Source organism: Talpa occidentalis, unplaced genomic scaffold (genome assembly GCF_014898055.3).
Source record: "Talpa occidentalis isolate TD23 unplaced genomic scaffold, MPIMG_talOcc4v2.1 talOcc4.2, whole genome shotgun sequence".
Taxonomy (NCBI): Eukaryota; Metazoa; Chordata; class Mammalia; order Eulipotyphla; family Talpidae; genus Talpa; species Talpa occidentalis.
Window position 1 is genome coordinate 130940172 of NW_023602073.1, and position 23675 is coordinate 130963846.

General features: G+C 38.8%; 1 protein-coding gene across 2 annotated transcripts in view; it reads left to right on the top strand.

The window, feature by feature from the left end:
* Positions 1 to 23675, top strand: part of PDE7B (phosphodiesterase 7B) — a 296461-nt gene that overhangs the window by 202536 nt on the left and 70250 nt on the right. For both annotated transcript variants that reach the window (XM_054697858.1, XM_054697859.1), the window contains one exon: positions 20455 to 20538. In XM_054697858.1, coding sequence (XP_054553833.1) covers positions 20455 to 20538 — 84 coding nt within the window. The remainder of the gene's footprint in view (positions 1 to 20454; positions 20539 to 23675) is intronic.

Sequence of the window (23675 nt, forward strand, 5' to 3'; positions counted from 1 at the left end):
ATTACTCTTTTCATATAAACTTCATGTAGAGAATAGTCAGGAAATTCTTCTGTGTGTCTTGACTTTGTACACTTATGCTAAAAGTGCTGTCCTGGTATTAGTTTGTTTTGAAATGTATAGGGATTTGTGAAAAGCAAAAACAGAAACTTGGGAGGTGGTTGTCGCCGTTTGTCTTGCTCTTAGAATGCTCTGAGACCTGGGGGTTCAGAGAAACAGCTCCATGCCTTGCCAACTTTTGGCTGATGGAATCTGCTAACCTCCTCAGGCTGATATGGAAATTTTGACTTTCATCATCAGTAGTATGCTGGCTACCCACTGGGGATGCAGGCCTAAACAGTAGAGAGGAAAATCAATATTGAAAAGTACAGGGAATTTACAAAGCTCTCACCCTTTCCCCAAAGCAACTTCACATCTAATGCTGGGAAGCCAATGTTAGATGTCACATCTGCTGTGTGTCTTAGGCCCTCTGTCAGCCCTGGTGTCAGGTACCCCACCTCACTGAGTGCATGTGCTGGAGCAGCAGACACCACAGAGCAAGCAAACTCAGCAGTATCTTAAAATTCTTGCTACCTTTGGCCATCACTAAATGCTAAGTTTTGTGAGTGTTATGGATCACTCGTCCTCAGAATGTTTGCCCATAATATTCTTATGGTTTTGCTTTATCTGTCAAGTTTTATAATCAAGCTGTGATTAGTTCTTTCTTACATAGTATTTTTAACATTAGTACCATAAACCGTTATTCTGTGGCACTTTCTAAACACCCCACCAAAATGAGTCTTTGTGAAAAGAGAACTTTCCCCATCATTTTGTTTTCTATGTTTGGACTGTGTATCCAGGTAACTGTAGTTAAAACTCCTGTGCTTGGGGAAAAGGCTAGCTCTGGGCCTCTCTCAACCTCTCTACCTTTATTTTGCTTCTACTCTGGTGTTAGTATTCCTTTCCAGGTATAGCATGATTCCTTTCCACTTTAGCTTTCTAGTTCTTTCCTTATTGGCTTCTAAATATTCCCATGTGCTCTCTGCTTCTTTTTCCCCTTTACTTTCTTTTATTCCATTTTAGTCCCATATTGAAACATTTCTAAAAGGTACATATCACAATACTAATATATACGGAATCCACTCTCTTCTCACTACCAACACATCTGAAGTAATTGACACCAACCTGACAATGGTGTAGATTGCATCCTACAGTGAATTTTAGTTGCATCTACTTTGACTAAGAATTACAGATGCAGATATTTTACTCATCTTATAAAAGAAGGAAAGTACTGTTAGGAGAGACACTGGGCAACAGCTTGAGAATGTCAGCGACTAACGACTGAAGCTGTGTGCATAGGCAAACAGCGCCAAAGTGGACAGAGCAGCTGCTTCGGAAGAATACTGAGAAGCCAGCTGTTATTCCCATTGGCACAGGAATGTACCAATCACCACCCAAGCTACAAGAAGCCTGGGCCAGATTCTAAGAGAAAGAGTGCCTTCACATGCCAACCAGAAAAGGCCTTGTTTCTATGTGTCAAAATTATATCTGCAGTTCCTTATATACTTTTCTCTCTTTAACCATCCATTTCCTTTAACAGATTAGAATGAGAAAGGATACAGAAAAGGCAAACAGCTCTCTTTCATTTTACATTGTTTTAACAAATAATTTTATGGCTTAATGTCGATTATAGCATGACTGGGCATTTAATGTTGATTAATGGTGCAGACATAAACAAGCACTAGTGAATTTCAGAGGGTGACTAATTCAGCATTTCATAAGAATCCATCCATTTTCCTACATTCTGTATCTGGGAACCAGAAATTTTGGTTAGTGAAAAGGAATACTTCAAAATTTCACTTAAAAATTATTTACCTCCAAAGAGAAAGAAAAAAACAGCATTTTCCCCTAAGCTTTTTGGTGTAGGAAGAACAAAAAAAAAAAGTGTCCCTAAATTTATTCTTATATGGAATTTAAGCCAATTCCATAAAAATGAAGCCTAGTTAGCTTTGGCGTTATATGATTTTTTGAGACTTAAAAGCATTAACTTAGACAAGCAATTAGACAGTAATAGCTTCAAGTCCCTAAATTTTAATATGTCTAAAGCATTCAAACCTTCCTAATTAAATAGTGCAGTTCTCCAAAAGGGAGGTAAAGCAGAATCCTTCTCTCATATATAGTCCTACTTTGAGAAATATTCAATAAATTATTACGTGTATTCCTAGGTTGAGGGCATTTTGTGCTCATATGCTACTTTAGAGATGGTATTGCTATGTGGATATGTAGCAAGCTTAATTATGTCCTCTAACTTAAAGTTGGGAAATCTTTTACTTTTTGAATTATCCCAGAAATTAAAAATATTTAAAAAGCAAATGATTAGATTTCCATGGCCTCAACAAGTCAATCCAGTGGGAGAAAGTCTTTTCTCTGAGTCCCATAAGGAAAAACAGACAACTATTGGCAATTTTGTGGGGTGAGCCATCCTATTGCCATTACACAGTGCCTTGAAATCTCAAGTTCAATGCTATTCTGATTTCTTTTATCAGGATAGCTTAAAACCAAACAAATTGCATTCTTAAAAACTGGACAAAACATAGATAAGAGCACATGGGGAAAAGTATAATAAAGACTATTGCAGGAAATGAAGACTTGAGATTGTAGCATGTTCTAGCATGTGCTGTTCATGTACTGTGCATGTTGTTACATGTCATTATACTATAGGGGAGAGAAACTACTCCAAAATGTGAGACTGAAGCAGTATGACTTTTTTTTAGAGAGATATCACAGACAACTTCTCCTGGTATTAAGAGATAAAGGGAAATTTGTTCAAAATTTCACAAGCACAGCTTGAGAGTCTGCTGCATATGTCCTGCTTTGCTGGGTGGCCCTGATTCTGGGAGAGCTTAAAGTAGGTGCAGAGAAAAGACAGGACACATTAAAAGTTTTTGATACACAATGCAACACAATAGTGCCACAAATGTCATGAGGGAATATGGGATTAAAATTCAGTGAACAAAAGACCACATGTTACAGGATTCCGTTCATATGAATTGCCCAGAATAGTTAAATCTCTGGAAACAGAAAGCAGATTATGACTTCTTAGAGTCAAGGAGGGTAGATCCAGAGGGTGGATAAGAGGGTGATAAATAAAGGGTATGGGGTTCTCTCTGAGGTGATAAAATCATCTTAAAGTTGACAAAGGTGATGGTTGCACATATCTGTTAATACACTAAAAACTATTGTACTGACATTTTAATGGATGAATTCTGTTGCATGTAAATTGCATCTCAATAAAGTCGTTATTGAAAAATGTAAGCTAATGAAAAATTTGGAAAAAAAGAAAAGCCAAGTAAATGGAAGGAGCAGTAAATACTCTAAGAGCACCATCTTCTTCAGGCCCCCACCTCCAGCCTATGCTCCTTACCAGCTACCCACAAGGAACAAATCTGAGGGAGCTGTGAGATATTCTTGCTTATGACAGTGAAACACAAGTCAAACTCTTCAGAGAACACAGGTGCCTCCTCTCCTCCCACTATTGGAGCCCACTGTAGTGTTAGGCTTGATGGGTCCCAGTTCAATCCTAGCAGAAATCTGAGCCTGGAAATTATTGTCCAACTTCTTCTCCAGACAAAAAGGCTTTGGCTGAGAACAACACAAACTCCTGGGTAAGAGTAGAGAGTCAAGCTCTCTGAGGGCCTCTCATAAATAACAAAAAAGATTGGCACCAGGTAGGTCATACCAGAGACTACAGGATTTACAAAGTTCTTCTATTTGAATTTATTTCAAGCAGGCAATAAATAAATGGTTCCATGCTATTTAAAATGGAGAAAAGAGAAGACTACAAACATGTCCTTCTACCTCCTGCCATTTGGTCCATTTCCCCGGTTCCCTTCTCAGAGAAAGATGCAATTGTTCACTTGATGACCCTGGTACCTAGCATATTTTCTTTGGGGCCATCTTCTGAATATTATTTTTGTATAAAGCCAAGTAAATGAATGGAGAAGTTGAAAAACATAATCAGAATGTTATATTGACACTCTTGTAGATTTTCCGAAAGCCGAAAAACAAGAAATGAATAAAAATGAGTTTGCCAAAGTGAACATTTTATGCATCTTTATATAGGGCATATTCCCAATGGGGAAAAATGCACTTGGATAAAATAAAATAAAATATTTATTGAATATTTTTAATTTATGACATTTGTCACAGGCAGAACCCTTACCCTCAGAGAATTATATTCTAAACATTTACTTCTTTGTGTGTCTTTTTCTCTCTTCCTTATTTTCTATCTCTAGTGCTCAGAAGGTACTTTCAGCTATTTGGTAAGAGCTACAAATATTCTGCCCAAGCACAGACATATAATCCCCCTGGAACCATCCATCTTTCCAAACTGTCTATCTTGGTGCTGGACTCAGTGATTGTGTAGGTCCTTGGAGATACTGCATGACACCAAATAAGATTTCTAAACTAGCCCAAAGAGTCCTGTATTAATGTTAACTTTGAATGACCCAGAAATGACCATTCATCTGGCACCATCAGTCATAACATCAGGGATTCTATCTTCCCATCAGCAGAGTAACCTGGGTCCCTTCACAGAGCATGAGAAAGACTGAGCATGTGTGGCAAGTCACAGTTCGGAGAAAGAAGCGATGATGAAATTTCTAGAAAAGACCCAGAAACAAATCCTCAAGAAAGAACGGATATTGTTAAAGATACCACAAGTCCCAGGGTCCTCATTTAGGTAATTGGAGAATATGTGCTTCTAGTTGAAGAGATTGTGGGGATATGAGATGGCTTCAGAGATGATATATAATAAAGTTAGGCTTTGTATCATTAGCTGTATTTTTCTTCAGAACTTGAATTGTGGCTTTTATATACTAAAAATATGAAATGTACGTGTATCTTATTGTACTCTTTCTCTTGTCAGTAAATGTTTTGCAATGGTAGTACATTGTGTTATTTTTGTTATAGTTTGCTTTGAGAGTGAGTACAGACTGTTGTTGACAAAGTCCTTCCTAAGCGCTCACTGACAGGATCCAAGAAAATATGTGCTAGTTACTCTCCTAAGTGAACCAGGTTATATGCAGAGTGCCTGGATATTGGTCAACAACCAAACTTCTATGTTCAGGGCCAAGAGCCTTTATCACCCATTTCTCTACTACCCACCCACCCAGATTCCCTTTGACCAAATCAACTACCCTATTACCCATTTCTCTATTGGCTGCTTTGGTCTTTTTTTTGCCAGGCTATGAATTCATACAGTGCTTTCACTGTCTTTTCTTTTCAAATGTTCTAGAAGTTGATTTGTTTCACAAAACCTCTCTGTCACCAAAACAGTGACAATCTATTCCCCCCCATATGAAGTGCCCCATTCTCAACAATTTAGAAATGCCCCCAAATGATGCATATTGTAAATATTTACTTTTGTACATTTGTCTCTGCTTCATGTCTCTATTTTGTTAAAAAATTGTTCTTTGGAGTATGTCCTTTATCATTTTTGTTCATGGGATACCCATCAGTTGTTCTCAACAAAGTTTCCCCATTAAAGTCACCAGGGAAACTTTGTAAAATTACCTATGCCCAGATCACTACAGATCAATTAGATTAGAATATCTAAATGAAAACACCTGACTGTAAACCAGTAGCTTGTTAGTTTCAGTCTAATTACCTTTTTCCTCCCATCCTGGGGTAAAACTAAAAAACAACTGCTTGAAATGAGGACCCACTTCTTGTACTCCAGTATGTCAGGTATGAAAAACTAAGCAATTATTACTAGAAGAAATTGAAATTGGACCTCCCTGGTGGCTCAGGGGTTAAAGACAGCGCTATCAAGCTATTGCCAGCCACTACAGCATGAGTTCGATCCTGGCTGGCCAGGGAGCAACCCCCATGGCACAGCAGACCTCTCCTGCCTCGCCTGCTGCTCCCCTCAGCAGTGTATTTCAGTCAGTCTGCCTGTTCTGATCCCCACCTCTGTTTCTGGTGAACCCTCTCACCACCCCCGCACCTCTGGCCTGCACCCCAGTTCTTGTATGTATAAATAAATAAATCTTTTTTAAAAAGAAATTGAAATTGTCCCCTAATATCACCTGGTAGCATAAAAATCAAGGTCATTATATTACATTCTCACAGTCATGAGTACAGTAAATCTACAATATCTACTTAATGAAAATTAAGAATGAACATCATTATTTATTTATTATCTGCAAAAGAATTGTTTCAATATATTTGTATCAGTTTTTCAGTTCCAGTTCTCAAGTTCAAACAGTCTAAAATTATGTAACTGGGTTTGAACATAAAGAACTACTTCTTTGGGTTTAATTATCTAAAAAGGAGAGTAGTGTAGTGCTGCTCACAGAAAAGGGAGCATTATTGGACTTGAATTTCAAAAACTGAGATATATATGCTGCCATCAAAACAGATTCTAAATCATTATGACTTAATAAGGACATGAGATTCTAAAAGACAAATTTACTATGATGTGCTTTCATTTCATAAATACAGGCATTCCTTTTCCAATGATGGCTAAGACATAATCTCAGACTTTGGGGTATATGAATAAAAACATACAAATAGCATTATATGAGGCCACAAAATATCTCAGTAAGCAAGATTAGAAAGGCTTACCTAAAGACATCAATGAAGGTGCATAAAAAGTTTTCCAGTCGATTCCCAAGGCAAACACAAATGTGTGAGGCAAATCCATAAGAAAGGGAAATTTAAAAGGATTACTGAACTCTTCAAAGGACAAGAATGAGAAGGGACTGGTGCATGACTTAGAAAGTAGCAAAACATTAAGAGCATCAAAAGACTAAAAGACAGCAAAGGCTCAATGTCCTTTTTTTAAAATTCTTGTCAAAAAGAAAACTTAAAAAGGTAAGCTTTGTTTTTAGAAAGGGTTAGCATGGAGATTCGGAATGGAAACCCAAGAAAGTAAAAAACAAGCAACAGGCAAAAATCAAGGACCATTTTGCAAAAATTCAAGTTTCTGAGTCTAGTGAATTATAATCCCCACTATTTGAAAATATTTTTGCTAAGCTCCTACCAATAATCCTGGTAGAATTATGGAGAAAGGGAGAAGAATCGGAAAACTAGAAAAAGGCAAGAATTGTCTGAATTTCATTCAGTGAAAAAAAATTATGGGGCCTCCCCTGGTGGCACAGCGGTTGAGCACTGGGCTGCGAAGCTGCCCACAGCCTATGCAGCGCCGGTTCGATCCCCGGCCACAGGCAAGGGTCCCACATGGTGCGCAGACCTCTCCTGTCTGGCCTGCTGCTCCCCTCAGCAGTGTATTTCGTCAGTCTGCCTGTTCTGTTCCCCGCTCTGGCTCTGGTGAATTCTCTCACCTTCCCATGCTTCTGACTGTACCCAGTGCTTGCATAAATAAATAAATAAATAAATAAATAAATAAATAAATAAATAAATAAATAGTTTTTACTGAACTCAGGCCATAACAGTGATAGCATTGAGACTTAATCCCTAAGCCACCAGGGAGGCCCTACAATGTTTTTTAAACAAGCAGTGAGAACAGTGACAAAGCACAGTGGACTTCTGAGCAAATTAATGCACAGTTCAGTGTTTCCTATATTGAGTAAATAAAGTCCAGTCACAGAAATGCAGGTTTCTGCAAAAGCCAATGTTTCAGAATTTTCTATCATATCTGTTTCCTGGGTAGCACTTAGTCTGGGTTGGTAGGCCACTAGTTCTTTCTAAGTAAATATTCTGCAAGAGCTAGTTTAATTAGTAAATTTTACAAATAAATTACTACAAAATACATCTGTTCCTAAATACCCATCTACTTGTCTCTTACATACTTATAAAATGGATGAGCAACTTGTGGGTAAGCAATAGACACATAGCCAGGTGCCATGGGAAAGTCTGTTTTCTGCCTTCTCTGTGATGCCAGGAGAATACTGACTTAGCAAGCTTTTCTAGAAAATTCCCTGTGCAAACAGTCCTTAAGAGAGCTCATCCTGCTGAGGGATTAAACTACCTCAGGAGGAAGAGGGTTCAGGGGAAGGGAGAGGAGGCAATGCACAGTAATGGGCATCGGTGACTGGCCAGAATTGCAGTAACTAAGACTCAATACAGAACCTTAGAGGAAAAGAGCACATTCATTTGGGGATCTATTAAATGTATAAACCTTCCCCAACCATATTCTCAAAAGAACAGTCAGTGCAATCCTCTTTTTTTTAAGAAGTTAGATTATGTTATTGTCTCATTCAAAACCTTCCTGTCTCGAACTCTCTCTGCATCCCTAAACTATCTAATATTCCCATTCCTTACCCAACCCCTCTCCATTCATCATCCCTCTGTTCTAATCTCCTCACTCATCTCCTATCTCTTCTCCAGCACATAGGCCTCCTTGTTGTTTCTAGAACATCTCAGGTATGGTCTTTAGAGTCTTGTGATTGTTATTCCCTGAGCCTGAAATGTTCTTCCCAATTGGTCTCTTGGCTCCTCCCACATTCCATTCAAGTCTTTGCTCCAAGCCACCTCAGAGCAACCTTTTCAGACCATCCTCAGACCATTCTTCTCAGTCTGTCCTCTATTTAAACTGCAGCATCACCCCCACCCAGTACTCCCTCACCCCTGCCCTGTTGTATTTCACCCCAGAGCACTTATCTCAGGTCCCTATATGCAATTTACTTGTTATTTTTTATATATTTATCACATTTTTGTTAATATTTATCTCCCCACTAGAATCTGAACCCAATGAAATCAGACATGTTTTGTCAGTCTTGTTCACTGCCGTATTCCCAGAGTCATGGACAGATCCTGGCACATAGTAGACACTCAAAAAACATACTTTAAGAATACCTGAGTCAATGTCCAGTTGGTCTATAATCTAAAAAAGAAATTAGAACAACTGATATAGGTTGTCATACAGAACAAGAAAGCAAGGGATATCGGTACTAAAGAAAGGAAAACATGGCACCTCTTAGTTCTTTCCATTGCTAATATTTTGACTTAAGTATTATACATTATTACACAGATACACACACACGTACTTTCTCCTGCACTTACATACACACACACCAAAATTTCACATCAGGCAGTATGTACCCAATTATTTTATTCAAAACAGTTATCTTAGAACATACTTGAAAAACATGTTTTGTGGACAAATGTGGGAAGTACTGAATGATCTCACCTTCTTGGATATTCATAGTGAACATTAATATATTGAAGGATCTGAAAAATCTTGCATGGATTAGCCAGGGTTCTCCAGGGAAACACCACCCTATTACAGATTTGGGTTCCAAGAATGGTTCTAGAGGAATGGAATCTTAAGCTGAATTTTCTGAAATGGCTCCAGGTTTTTGTGAATTAGCTCTCTAATTTATTGTATTTACAGATGCTAATTACTCTGTTTCCATTAGTAAAGGAAAAACTGACTGTCTATAGTGTAATGAGGCTATAGAGATAGGAAAAATGTCAACACTGAATTCTCCAATCAAACAATTACAAGAGGCAAGATTCTGGGTAACTATATGATTTCTTTGAACATTTTGTCAAACTAACACGTAAAATGGGATTGACTGTTCTAATGTTGCTAGACAAAGAGGAGAAAGAAAAGAATGAGTTAAGGAATTTGGATTTCCATCTCAAGCTCTGTCAAAATGACCTGAAAGCTTGTAGGTTTGCCCTGAAAGGCATTCATTTCTTGTGGCTGCAGAACTGAGATTCCTGAAAACAAAGTCCAGCATCTCATCCCACCAGTGGCTGGATTGCAACATAAACTGAATTCCCAAAGCTGTAGGGTATCTACTCTTAAAGAGAGTGCCTTGAGAGGGAAGGAACAGGAATCTTCCCACTGGCATGGGGACATAAGGGAAGCCCCTGACGAATCCCTACATGTTGATGAGACATTTCTGCCTCTCCACCTGTCACAACAAAATACCAAAGACTGAGTGTCCTAAATATCAGAAATTTGTTTTCTCACAGTTCAGGAGATTAGAAGTCCAAAGTCAAGGTATCACCATGCTTGGCTTCTCCTGAGGTCTCTCCCCTTGCAGATAGTCACCTTCCTACCTTTGCTCTGTGCTCACGCCTCCCTGGTATCTCCTTGTGGATCTAAATTTCTTTTCCATATAGATACCATCATATAAATCCAATATTTTCCTATAAAGATTGGATTAGGGTCCAGCCTAATGGCCTGATTTTTAATTTAACCACAACTTTGAAGGTCCTATCTTCAAATAAGTCACATACTATCGTACTAGGAGTTAAGTTTTTAACATATGTATTTGGGGAGACACAATTTAGCCCAATACATTGCAATTTTTTAAGTTCAATTTTGTTATACCTCTTTTTCTCAAACATTTAGCAATAACACCCTTTAATTTATAGTTTTAATTACATAATATAATCACTTTAACATTTCTTACCTTAAAGAATATTTCTCACTTTGGGGCCTCCCCGGTGGCGCAGCAGTTGAGCACGGGGTTGTGAAGCTGCCCGCGGCCCCTGCGGCGCCGGTTCGATCCCTGGCTGCTCCCCGGCCACCGGAGGAGGGTCCCACATGGCGCGCAAACCTCTCCTGCCGCCCGCTGCTCCCCTCAGCAGTGTACTTCGGTCCTTCTGCCTGCTCTGCTCCCCGCTCTGGCTCTGGTGAATTCTCTCACCCTCCCCCGCTTCTGACTGTACCCAGTGCATGTATAAACAAAACAAACAAACAAACAAACAAATAAATAAAACATGCCTCTATAAAAAAATAAAAAAAAATATTTCTCACTTTAAATATATTTTAACACTAACCTAGATTTCCGTCACAATACAAATAACGGCATTATTTATACAGTATATAAAGTATGGCAATATAATATAGAATTATATAAAATATAGTATATTATCTTTAATAATTATATAGCAATATTAACAAGAATATTCTAATAATAGAATTTTATGGCAAACTACTTTTATTCATGTGATTTCTTTTGATTCCTACCTTTTATGAGGTATGTGGGGTATTATTATTCCTATTTTACAAACAGAAGATTGCATGACGACTTACCACGTTCATAGAGGCAGTAAATTGCTTTTCATGCTGTTCATTTCCATACTTTGTGATAGTTTTTAAATGCTATATAATATAGTACTACCCACTCTTCCTTAACAATATACCGTGACTCTCACTTTATATGGAGTTTTTTTAAGTTATTAAGACAGAATTTGTGCCATATTATTTAAGGACTGCCTATGGAGCCAATCACTCTGGTTTTAAATCAGCCTTTATGCTCACTGGCCATGTCATCTTGGGAAAGTAATTTAACAACTTGACATTGATAACAGTGTTTATCTAAGATTGTTATTGAGAGGATTAAATGAGTTCATTCATGAAAAGTACTTCAAACATTACCTAGCACATGCCAAATGTTCAATAAATGTTAACTATTTCTACTTTTAATGGCAAAATGATATCCTATACCAGGGAAATATAACCATTTTCCTATGGAGTCCAGTTTTTGCCATCTGTTTCCCTTCTGAAAAACAAACAAACAAAAATTGAACAACACTTGGAACTTAAAAGAATCCCAAGTTTCCATGTTGGCACAGATGCCTGGAATAAAGAACTCCAAATACCTCCTGGCCCTGGGTAGGTCCCCACAGCGTGGTGGCCTGATGGTCAGCAGACTTGGTGTGGAAGTCTCCTCAGCACAGGCTATCTCATGGGACTTCGAGTATTTCCTGCCCGTGATCAGCAACATCTTTTCTTTCAGTATTTTGGCAAGTTTGTCCTTGTTCCCAGCCAGAATCAGGAAGTTCAGAAGCAAATGAAAATAAACAATACATTAAAACATTTCTCTCAAATGATTCAAAGTTAATAAAAAAAAGATATTATTCAGCAATATTCAGACTTGGTCAGTATTTTATTTTACTAATCATATTTGTTCTGACTGATGTGCCTATCCTTGTCTTCGCAACAAATACATTTTTGGGGCAGTGATTTCCATTAGCCTTTTTTTTTCTTGAAATATATTCAAGTACAGGTAGTGATTAGACAGGGTTTCTCTACATTTTGCAAAAGGTTACATGCACTTTCATCTCCAACAGTGTTTCATCCTATGCATATTTTTCAAATTATGTCTTATTTATACCACTCTTAGGAATTACTAGTGTTCTGAAGATGAGCATTTTTCCTAAAAATCCCTTCTGTTCATTGCAATGATCATAGCTGAATCAATTGCAAGTTAACACTAAGAAATGCTATGTTTTAAAATTTGACTTATCATTTAAGATTCATTTAAATATAGCTCCTTATTGAAACCTTCCCAATATCCCAACTTCATGTGATAGCAAAGAAGATAGTTGTATTTCTCACTCAACTAAGTCCATCTTTTCAATCATCATTCTACTTACCTGTAGTTTCATTTAATTTCTGTGCTTATATCTCCATCTCAGACATTCCCTCTGAGTCTCAGACATTCCCTCTGGGTCTCAGACCCTTATGCCCAACTTCCTACTTGACATTTCTACTGTGATATCTTAGCAACACAAACTCAATGTAGCCACAGTTGAGTGCATGAGCTCACACACCGTTTTTCTCCCTCATAATCTTGTCCTTTTAGAATTCTCTTTTTCTGTGATTTGGCAATCAATCATCCAGTTATACAAGTCAGAAATCTAAGAATTATGTTTACTATTTCCATCTCTCAGCCCTCATATTCAACTCTTCACCACATATCAATTCTACCTGCTCAATTTCTCTAAAATCTATTGTTCTCTCTACCAATACCATTGTCCTACTCCAAACTACCATCTTTTCTTGTCTGAACTATTACAGTGATCACCTAGTCATTCTTTCTTCCTCTAATCCATTCACCATACTACAACCAAAGTTGTTTTTCAGTATGCAAATCTAATAACATCATCTTCACCTTAATAACCTCCCATGGCTTCTTAATTCTCTTTGAATAAAATCAAACTTTTCAGTCTATTCCATAAAACCCTGACACATCTGCCATCCCATTTCATATCATGCCCTACCACCTGCTTTGTTCTCTTTACTACCATGAGCCTAGTCTTGTTATGCCACCTTATAAGTGCTGTTTTCCTGCCATCGGATCTTTGTACATGAACTCCCTGTCTGCTTGGATCACTGTACTCAGGGTGAACATGTAAGAGAGGATGCAACCAGAGTATGAGAAGGGGAGTTGTTACTAATTACATTAGGCCAAGCAACAGGCATAAATCAAGACTTTCCAGGCAAATCAAGGTGTATGTTCACCTTAAATTATTTCCTGTTCATTCACCAGATCTCTGATCAAGTGTCAACTCTCTAGGGAAGCTCACAACAACCTTCCTAGCAAGATGAAGTCCTTGAAAACTTTCTTAACACAATGTACCTCTTTTGTTTCACTGTTTAAAATTGCAACTTTACATTTAAGCATGATTGTTCTGTCCTATTCCTTCCAGCAGACTGTAAACTCTGTGAGGCCAAGACTGTTCCCAAGTTCTTCACCACTGTGTTGTTTGCCAAAAATGTCATATAGCCTAAATACCATTTGCCAAGTGAAGGACACTAACTCTTTGAGAATTCCCTTTGTCTGTGATTAACACAGCCAACCACCCATTTACATAAGACAGAAATCTAGGAATTATCCTTGATACTTCTCCCTCCCTTGGCCCCAGTATTCAATTCCTCCCCAAGTCCATTTTCTTTGTAGCCTCTCTCTCTCTCTCATCCTCCTCTTTATATATCTACATATATAAAGAGCTCAGCGCTGTGAATCTGTCCGCAGCCTCTGCAGCACGGGTTCGATCCCGGCCAGCCGGCGAGGATCCCACATGGCGCAGCAGACCTCTCCTGTCGCACCCACTGCTCCCCTCAGCAGTGTATTTCATCAGTCTGTCTGTTCTGTTCCCCGTTCTGTCTCTGGTGAGTTCTCTCACCCTCCCACGCATCTGGCCTGTACCCCGGTTCTTGTATAAATAAATAAATCAATCTTTAAAAAAATAATAAACAACAACAAACTTTGCCTTGGTGATATTCTGGATATTAAAAGTATTATCCCAGAAACAAGTAAGTAATGTGCAAGCTTATTCTGATGTTTTCATTACTTAAGGCAGATCCAGTTCACATATGTGTCCTCAAATTATTCCCTTTCTTCTCAATCTTAGTTGGAAGACCTTTTCTTTGTGTACCTTTAAGTTCTTTTACAGCTTCTTGGAATTCTCTTTAGGCATTCCTACTACTTCTTGTTCAATATCTTTTTTTATTAGACTCCTGTGTTCCTAGTGATTGAACCTTTTTCATTTTCCCTCTATAAAACCATCAAACAGAAGACTGTCTAGTCTGAGATAAAATCTACCTTACCTGCTTTAGAAAATAAGGCACTGCTATTTAATATTCCTTTTCACAGCATTCACGTCCCAAAATGCATATTTGTCACAGAGTATTTAATAACTCCAAGCTCAAGTTTCAAGATAGTGCAATATTGTTTGGGGTCTTTAACTTGGAGAAATTTCACTTTTCTCTGATTTTGAAACAAACAAAAAGGTTTTTAAGAAGAGAAAAAAAAAAACAGAAATTTTTTGACATGGAAGGAAAACTTTATTTTATTCCTTCTGTCGAAAGTTTGGTCTCTGGGCAACTGAGTCCTAATGTCTGTTTCCTACATACAAGGCTCTCTCAGCAATATACAATTCATTTCAACAGATCGGTGGGTGGAAAGACTGCTACTTAACCAGTTCAACACAGAGTCCTTAGTGACTAGACAGAGGCTCAACCTCACCCACAAAGGGAAAGCAGAAGATTGAATCCCCATAAGGGGAAATCTGGGTCTAATCGGCCATCTTGGATCTCACAAAGCTCATTGCAGTCAGAACAGCCATGTCTCGGCCTGAGTAATCTAAACTGGCTGCCTGTGCTATCCCATAAATCTATGCAGTGATTAAATTGTACAACCTTCCCCTTCTTCATTTGGCTAGATAAACATTTGAGGAGAAATAATTCACTTTAATAATTGGGAATAATTGTCTGAAATATTTGAAGCTGACAGCTGAGTGCACCTCAGAAAAATTCCTGTCTGAGATTTGAGAATCTGAGTTCTCTCTGCCTTCATTTTGCAAATTTGCTACAGTGACGTGAATGAGTCACCAAAATGTAAGTTCAAAGGAAAACCTTTCACGAGCGACCCTATTCTTCCATCATATTTGGGCTGCCTCAGGATTACATCTCCCTTGGCCCTGGTAAGGCCCAGCCATGAATCTTTCTAGTGCTCCCTGCAGTTATTATCACTATCTTCTTCATTCATCTCAGCTGCAACAGGAGCACAGTAGCAACTGCTCTGTCCCCTTCCTACCCCTTTCCCACCCCGAGATGACCTTGACACCATGACTGAGGCCAGAGTCTGGTCCTTGTCATGCGGCCCGTGTTTCAGCCACTGTAAGTTGTCATCGCTGTCAGAGTCTCCACCCTCATTGCCAGTTACATAAGAGGCCACATAACGTCTGCTCCCTCGCACAAGCTTTTATTAAACAGAGACGGCCCGAGAGGCCAAGTGGGCAAAAGGTCCATCCCAGAGCCACGTCCCCTGGGAGAGAGAGTGACTGTCTTAAAACTGCTCAGCTCAGCTCTCTGCCTGCGTTTGGAGTCTTCAATACACAAGGTTGACATCTTGTTTTCAGCTTGAAGGGGCAAAAGAGAAACAGTCCTTTCAAAATATGAATTCCCCTGCTGTTTGTTTCATTTTGGAACACAATAAGAACAGACTGAGGACACGACTCAGAGCTGTCAACGCTTCCTACCCTGCTTCCACAGCACCTTTCTTCTGCCAGAAAAATAGTTGCTTAAGTTAAACAAGGGTCTAATGAATAGTCAAAATAATTGTTTAGCTTGGATATAAGGCCTTAGGTAAATAAATGATTGCCCAAGGCCACGGGCCAGTAAAAGCAGTTCAGCAGAATGCCACTCGTTCTGTTCTGCGGACATCAGCCCAATGGCCGTGGCTCCTTGGGGGACCGTTGTTGCTGAATTATTTCTCTCTTCCAGGAGCTTATTACTCTAAGAAGGGGTGAAAGAAAGAAGTGGTGACAATTTTCTCTGTTAGAAGTATATATTTAAAATACTGATTTTAACCACATTAGCATTTCAAATAAACAGAAGACTCAAGATACAAAATGTTTGGCTTGCTTTTATTTGTTTGGTTTGTTTGTATTTAACTTTACACACTGAAAGATTTCTACCTGCATTGTTAGCCCACTTACAGTTGTCCTGCCTCCTGCCCTACTAGTGTCTTTTAAGGTGACTGGATTCTGGATCCTTTTTTAAAATAATTTTTCACTATATTTAAAGGTCACCATTAGCTTTATAAGTAATCCATGACCAAGACTTTTTGTTAAGGATAGACAGAATAAGCATTAAAACAGAAACTTTCAGATTTGGGTTTTGTAATTTGTTGTCATTGCTACTGGTTTGTCGTATTTGTTTGTTTGGGTATCTTTGCTATCAACTTGCTTTGTTGGTATTTGTCTTTTTTTCCCCAAAAGTGGGATTGCATCATAAAAATTCTACTTAATTAAGAGGTTGAGTAAACTAGTTGCCTGGTAATTTTAGTTCTGCCCAATAATATTTTTAATAGTTGCTTCTCATTTCTAACTTAAAAATAATAGATACCTTGTTGATCAGGAATGGGATCTGAATTTCCCACTGGCACAGTCCAGTTCTCCTGGACTGCTACTGGGATAAACAACGTCTATCTGACTGAATCTCAAATTCATCAAGGGGGCAAATTCTCCTAGTATTCAATTTCTGGAAATCATGATGAATTTGGTTTATTTGTAGTAATCAGAGCATTCGCTGGGTAATATAAAGTTAATATTTAACTGTTTATACAATTGTTTTATCCTAGCAATGTAGGAGAGTGGTTAAGAATGAGATCTCTGGAGCCAGTTCTGAGCTTAAGCACAAGCACTACACTTACCAGAACCAGGAACTTATACAAATCATCAAACATCCATTGGCTTCAGATTCCTTCATCTGTAAAACAGTCTAATAATGATAATAATAATAATTGGATAGTTAGGTAGATGATATCAGATAATGCATGTAAAATGCTCAGCATAGTCTAAGTATTCAATAAATAAAATCATCATGTATCATCTGATATTTTTATCATTTCCTCACAACAAACTGTGAGGTAAGCAAAATTATTATAATTATGCTAATTAACTTAAATATTAGAAAACTGGAACTCAGAATAGTTACTGATTTGGCTACAACGCCAGGGGGAGAAATGCAGATGCTCTCGGAAACAGGAGTCCCCTCAGTCGGCGTCGCCACACCTCAACTCATCCTGCCAGTATGTCCAGTCACCTCATATTTTCTCTAAACCTGTAGACTCACATAATGATGGGCCTCTTCTGCCTTAGACTCTCAGGTGGACAAATGGAACAAATTCCAGCTTTAATACCTATACTGATATTATACAGAAGTTTTATGGGAAAAGGGTGGCCTTAGAACTACAAAGTCAGAAGGGATTCTTTGGTAATACTGAGAGAAAATACCTGGGGAGAAGCGATTTTCATTTGATGAGCTTAAGACCCCAGAAGAAGCCCAAAGGGATGAGACAACAGGTCAACAAATCCACAAATCTACAGGTTTTGTAGACCAAATGAATAGTTTTAACTATCATAGTTTTCAAGAATATATCTGTCTTACTGCCAAGTATAAAAATATAAATTCATTTACAGGAGTGCTGGATTTGTTTCACTATTTTAGCATGCTGTATTTTCTCAATGGCTTCTAAAAGTACAATTTATGTCATGTGGGGTTTGTGATTTTTTTTTCATTTAGAAAGAAAGATGTGCATACTCCATAGGCTAAAAACCAAATGAGGAAAGAGCTCTGTCCATGAATTTAACAAGCTAGATTTAAGGACTAGCCCTGCTAATAATTATAAGTTTAAACACCATAGAATCAGGCAGTTAATTAGTGTCAATAAGTTATCTAAAAGAGTGTCTTAAAGAGACCTGAGCCCTAAACTGGTGCCTAAGAAGGTGAATAGTAGTCCTTCCTTCTCTTAAACTTTGCTTTCTCCCCTGAAAAGCAAGAAGAATAGTGACTCTCCTAACAAGAACATTGTGAGAAGGAAACCTGAACTCCTGTTTATAACAGCACTATTTACAATAGCCAAGATATGGAAACAACCTAAATGCTCCAGAACAGAGGAATGAAACAAGAAGATTTAGTACATATGTCCAAAGGAATACTACTCAGCAATCAAAAAGATAAATTCATGCCATTTGCAGCAACTTGAGTGGAACTGGAAGGGGTTATTCTAAGCAAAGTGAGCCAGAAGGAGAAAGATAAATATCAGATGGTTTCACTTATATGTGGAATCTAGAGGAACCAAAGAAAGGATCAAACTAGACAAACTATAAGACTGACTCTTGAAAGCAGACCATAGATCTAGACACTCACAAGAAGGGAAGGAGTAGAGGATAGTAGAGAACAAGGAAGGAATGGAGTATGGTGGAGGACTGTGGGCATTTTGGTGGTGGAAAAACTCTGGTGACCACACTTAAGGGGAGATATCCTATACTGTGAAAAAATAAAAAGGATGTTTTAGAAAAATAAAATAAAATTGTAAGGAACTAATGAGATTAACAGAACAGAGATGTTTGCAGAAGTGTTTTGTGAACTCTTTAAACATTATAAGCATAGGGTGTTAAACACAAACAGGGGAGGAGAGGAAAACCCTTTGATTCTTCCCAGAATCTTTCAACTATTCAACCTCCATCCCCATGAGTTTATCAAATGCTAACAGCATTCCCTTCTTTGATGTCTGGTTATATTCACATTTTTAAATGTACTTCTCCTTTTCTCCTCCTCCCACTTCATTATATTCCATGAATTATAAAGTCCTTTCATATCAGTATGGCACTACTATATCAAGTTACACAAAGTATTTAAAAGGCAACAATGTAAAAATCAAAGCCAGACTAGACTAAGGGCTCCCGCTGGCTGATTATAATCCCAAATACACTCAAGGCCCATTTGTGAGGGATGTTTTAAACACTGTCAACACTGTTACAGCTGGGGAGGATCTCACCCACACCCTGGAGAACTCCAGCAGGTAGGAAGGGAGAAGAGAAACTCTTCCTCCTCTCTGCTCATAGGCTGCTGTCCCAGTGCCACCTTATTTCTGGGAAAGCATGGTTTATGAGAGCAGATACATTATTCCTAGAATTGAAACCTTCCCTGATTCAATCCTTCCAGAAATATATTGGATGTCATGAATTGTTACCTCTCCTCTGAATCCACGTTATACCTACAATTGGCAAATTTGATCTTTATGTCAGTTCTTGTCCACAGAGGATATTCACTTAGAGTTGGCTAAGTACCAGACAACACATAGAGCAGGATGGAGAAATGGAAAACACTTAATATGCATGACCCCAGTTTGCAGAAGTGTAGAAGGATGTCAAACCAGCACTTACTGCCAGACAGCAAGAATGTTATTTTAGATTTGAAGTGAGGCAGGTTTATCCAAGGTCTACCTTATGCTAAAGTCCATGCTCTTTCCATTCTATTTTATTACCTCTTTTGATTGGGAAGCCAGGATATATGCCAAAAAGGAGAGTAAACACAGATGTTAAATGAAGCCTACAAATAAGCCTTAGAAAGTCATGGCACAAGGGTGGCTGAGTGTCCAGTACCTAAGATGAAGCTCACATTCATCTGAGCAGATATGAGAGCAGATCAATGTTATATCCTGACCACAAGGATGATGGAAACCGATCAAGTATTGGTTGTACGGCAACCAAGAGAAATAACACTGTGGTTGATTAAAACTTCCTTTAAGAATGAAAGTGATCATCTTAGCACACCATTTGTCCTTCCAGATTAAGTTGATTCATTTGGAGCAAGTTGCTTCTTTTTTTTAAAAAAAAAAAAGATTTATTTATTCATGCACACAAGAACCAGGGTACAGGTCAGATGTGCGGGAGGGTAAGAGGATTCACCAGAGACAGAGCAGGGAACAGAACAGGCAGACTGCCTGAAGCACACTGCTAAGGGGAGCCCGGAGAGGTCTGCTGCACCATGTGGGTATCTCTGTGGCCGGCGGGGATTGAGCCTGCACTGCGGAGGCTAAGGACAGCTTCACAGAGCTGCGCTCAACCGCCTGCGCCACCAGGGGAGGCCCTGGAGCAAGTTGCTTCTAAGTTAGCCCTGGAAAGTATAAAAAGACTATGGAAACTTTCAAATTACTAAAATTTTCATGGACTCATCTTGCAGACAAATATGAAGGGACCATTTCATTTGTTTGAGGAGTGCCAAGTTCATACACCTCACATTCATTAAATATCCCTTCTCACTTAGTGCTCTCTTGAGCTAAGTGAATGGAAACCTTTTTCTCCTGACATTTGGTGTTGGTTCCAGTGACATAAGTGGTTACGAAGATTTACAGAGGAAAAGCGAATACACTTGGCAATGTTTTCAAACACTTGTTTGGATTTTCTGTTTTCTAGGAGATGTACGACTAAGGGGTCAGACGGGGGTTCCTGCTGAACGCCGCGGCTCCTACCCATTCATTGACTTCCGCCTACTTAACAGTGAGTAATCAAGTGTACCTGGAAAGGAACAAACGTTTTCTTTCAAAATGAAAAAAATTCTCACTTCCCTCTGAACTTCAAAACCCTCAGAGGTCTGCCTTACTTCCTTCTGCTCTTCCCTCCCACTGGCACTTAACCCTTTGTCTTTAGGTTTCTTCATTCCCTAGTGAAGTAACCTTGGCTCTGCTCTACCTCTCAGAGCTTTAGTGAGGAGTAAGTGAGATGATGTCAGCTTTAAACATGTAAATCTTAAAAACCACGAAACCCTATACAAAGAGGATATTCCTTTCTTGGTCCAAGGACTGGACTAGCTGAGATTCTGTTTTCTTTTGAAGATCCCACAGGGAAACCTAGTCAATGGCTTCCCTTAGTAACCTGGTCACTATCTAGTTCTCACTCCTCTGTCTAATTTAAATCCCTAAGGTCCTTTCTTGCAGTCCTGGTAAAACTCTTCACCATAGCCAAGGCTTTCCGTCTGCACTAGTCGCTTCCCCATTGTAACTACCAAGGAAGTTTATTTATTTCTACTTTTCCCTTTCATGTGCTGCTCCTTATTCAGAGCTTTGCTCATTCTCTGATGCCTAATTCTCTTCATCTCAAATTTCTTTGGAAATCCATAACACTGATCAGCACCCTTCACATTTACTATCTTCTAACTGTCAAAACCATCCTTCACTTTGGACTAGGAGGAAAGGGGGAGAAAGCGGATAAATTTCACAATTTGCTCCAAGGTTTTCAGTGTTTGGTTCTCCTATCACTCCCCATCTATAAATTTCAAAGTGCTGGGTTGCACCCACAGAGTATTACTTTCCTTTGGCATAAACAACTTCAGCTAAAGAGGTAATTTAATTTACCTCAACCCCTGAAAATTACAAGGAGAAATTAGAGCTTGCTATTTCTGATCCTTAGATCCTCAAAAGGCCAGTAGGAGATGGACATGTTTGTATTTCTCCTGGCTTGTTAACCTCCCATATCAATGTGCAATATCTATTTTCTCAGCTTTTTCAGGGACAAAAAGACATGGAATAGCTCTTTCCATACTAGAGATACCTCCCCCACTCTGATCACCCAAAATGCCTTCTAGACGACAGTTAAGTCACTCACGGACCAGTGCAATGCTGGATACAGCCTGTAGGGAGCGCTGACAGGGTCTCCTTTAGCCTCTTTTCAACAGTAGGTAGTATATCATCATTTCTAATACAAGGCATGAATAGGAAAATGGGAGATAATTCCCTTTATAATTCCAAGGTCCCTAATGATACTTTATTTTCATTTATCATAGTGTTAATAAGCAACAGAAATTGCTAATGGACATTATCTTTGCAGGAGAAATTATGGGATATTTAACCATCCACATCATAGGTTTCTGGAATATTTGGATTTTTTTATGATTAGTTTATTTTAATTTTGTAAGAGAAAAAATCTGGAAAAATATATAAAACATTAAACAGAAACTCCGTGCAGATAATATTTTGCTATATTTTGTTTACTACCTAACAGATCATCTGCAAACAGTTGCCATTTGTCACTCTGGCACCTCTAGGGGCTTTCTAGCTCTGGGGTTCAAGCCCAGCCTCCTTTTCCTGGCTGGGGATACTTTCTGCCCCTCCATCTCCTTTGCACCTGCCCATCACTCATGACCCTCTACCTCTTGAGTGACAGTGTTGGTGCTCTTCTCTGTGCTCTCTTCTCTGTGCTCTCTTCTCTGCTCAGCATCCCAGTCTGGATAACTTTCTCTCATGTCTTTATTAGTCACACCTGCAAGGGAATATTAATTTGTGTTGTGTTTTGCTTCATATAGTGGCCTCAAATTTTTCCTCTGGATAAATAAAATACCTCCCTAAATAAACTGGACGATCATAAAGGACATTCTCTTTTCACCTACTGACGTCCCAATAACTATTGTTCACTTACCAATTAGCTTTAAAAATTATATCAAATTACTGTAAATGTCAAGCATCCCCTATGTTTTGCTGAATAGCTCAGATAGGACTGCTGTCCTCTGAGCCTTTTACCTGTTTGTGGTATTACTGGCCAGTGTTACTGTATACTGCCTCCGTGTACCTTGTTAGTGAATTGAAACTAAATGCCAGAGCATTACTGGCCTCACTCTGCAGGTTTCTTAGTCTGCAGTTAAGGCAGCTTGTCACCAGACAGCACAAAGTTGTGTGGACACCACATTATATCCAGTCACATCGTGAGCTGTAACAGATATGGTTCCTCCTACTACTTTGTGTACAGTTTTTTAAAATTCTTTTTATCTCACTCACATGCTTGCTGTCATTTGCCTGCATTGTTAGTATGTGCTTTCAGCCTAAAGAGACACATTTTAAACATAACTGTATAAAAATTTAAAAATAAACTCCTAAGGAACATTTTGGAACCTTCTCCTACAACTCTTATTTTTACTAACTGATTCCAATTCTCCATGATAAGCACCACACTCGTTTAAAGTGATTTTTATATCTTTTACCTTATTTTTGAGTCAAATTTTTCCAAGTGGTGGCACAGACCCAAGACTTCATTTCCCTCAGGTGCTTGCAGTTCTGCTCTCTCTCCCAAATCTAATTAGAATCTAAACTATGACTTTTAAAAAAATTATAGGAAAAACTGAATCACCACAGTTCCATTCCCTACGTCCACACCCCTGCAGCCCTCCTTCTAAAGTGCTTAGTGAAACTGTGTAGCTGCCACTCCTGTCCAGGGTGTCCCCAGTTGTCTACCCCAACTCCCTCCTGTCCATAGACCTTCAAGGAGTGGAATGTATGTAACAAAATCATGCATGAAGAAGTAAGACCCACTGTTCTCCATGGGCCACATCAGCCACAGCCCAATCACAGCAAGACAGGAGACATCAAAATCAGTATCTAAGATAACTTTCCAAAGTTTCTAGATATTAAAACAGGTAACTAGAACGGGGGAAGGAAGACCACTAATACACCCAATCTGTGCCCCAACCTGACCTCACAACCATGCCCATTCGTTTACACATCTTCTCTGCGTGCTCCTCTCACTGCAATGGTGGAGTATTTGCCACAGAGACTCTATGTCTCACAAAGTCAAAAATACTTACTCTATGGCCCTTTCCCAAGAAAAGGAAATAACCCTTAAGTTAGTTTTTTTTTTTTTTTAAGAGT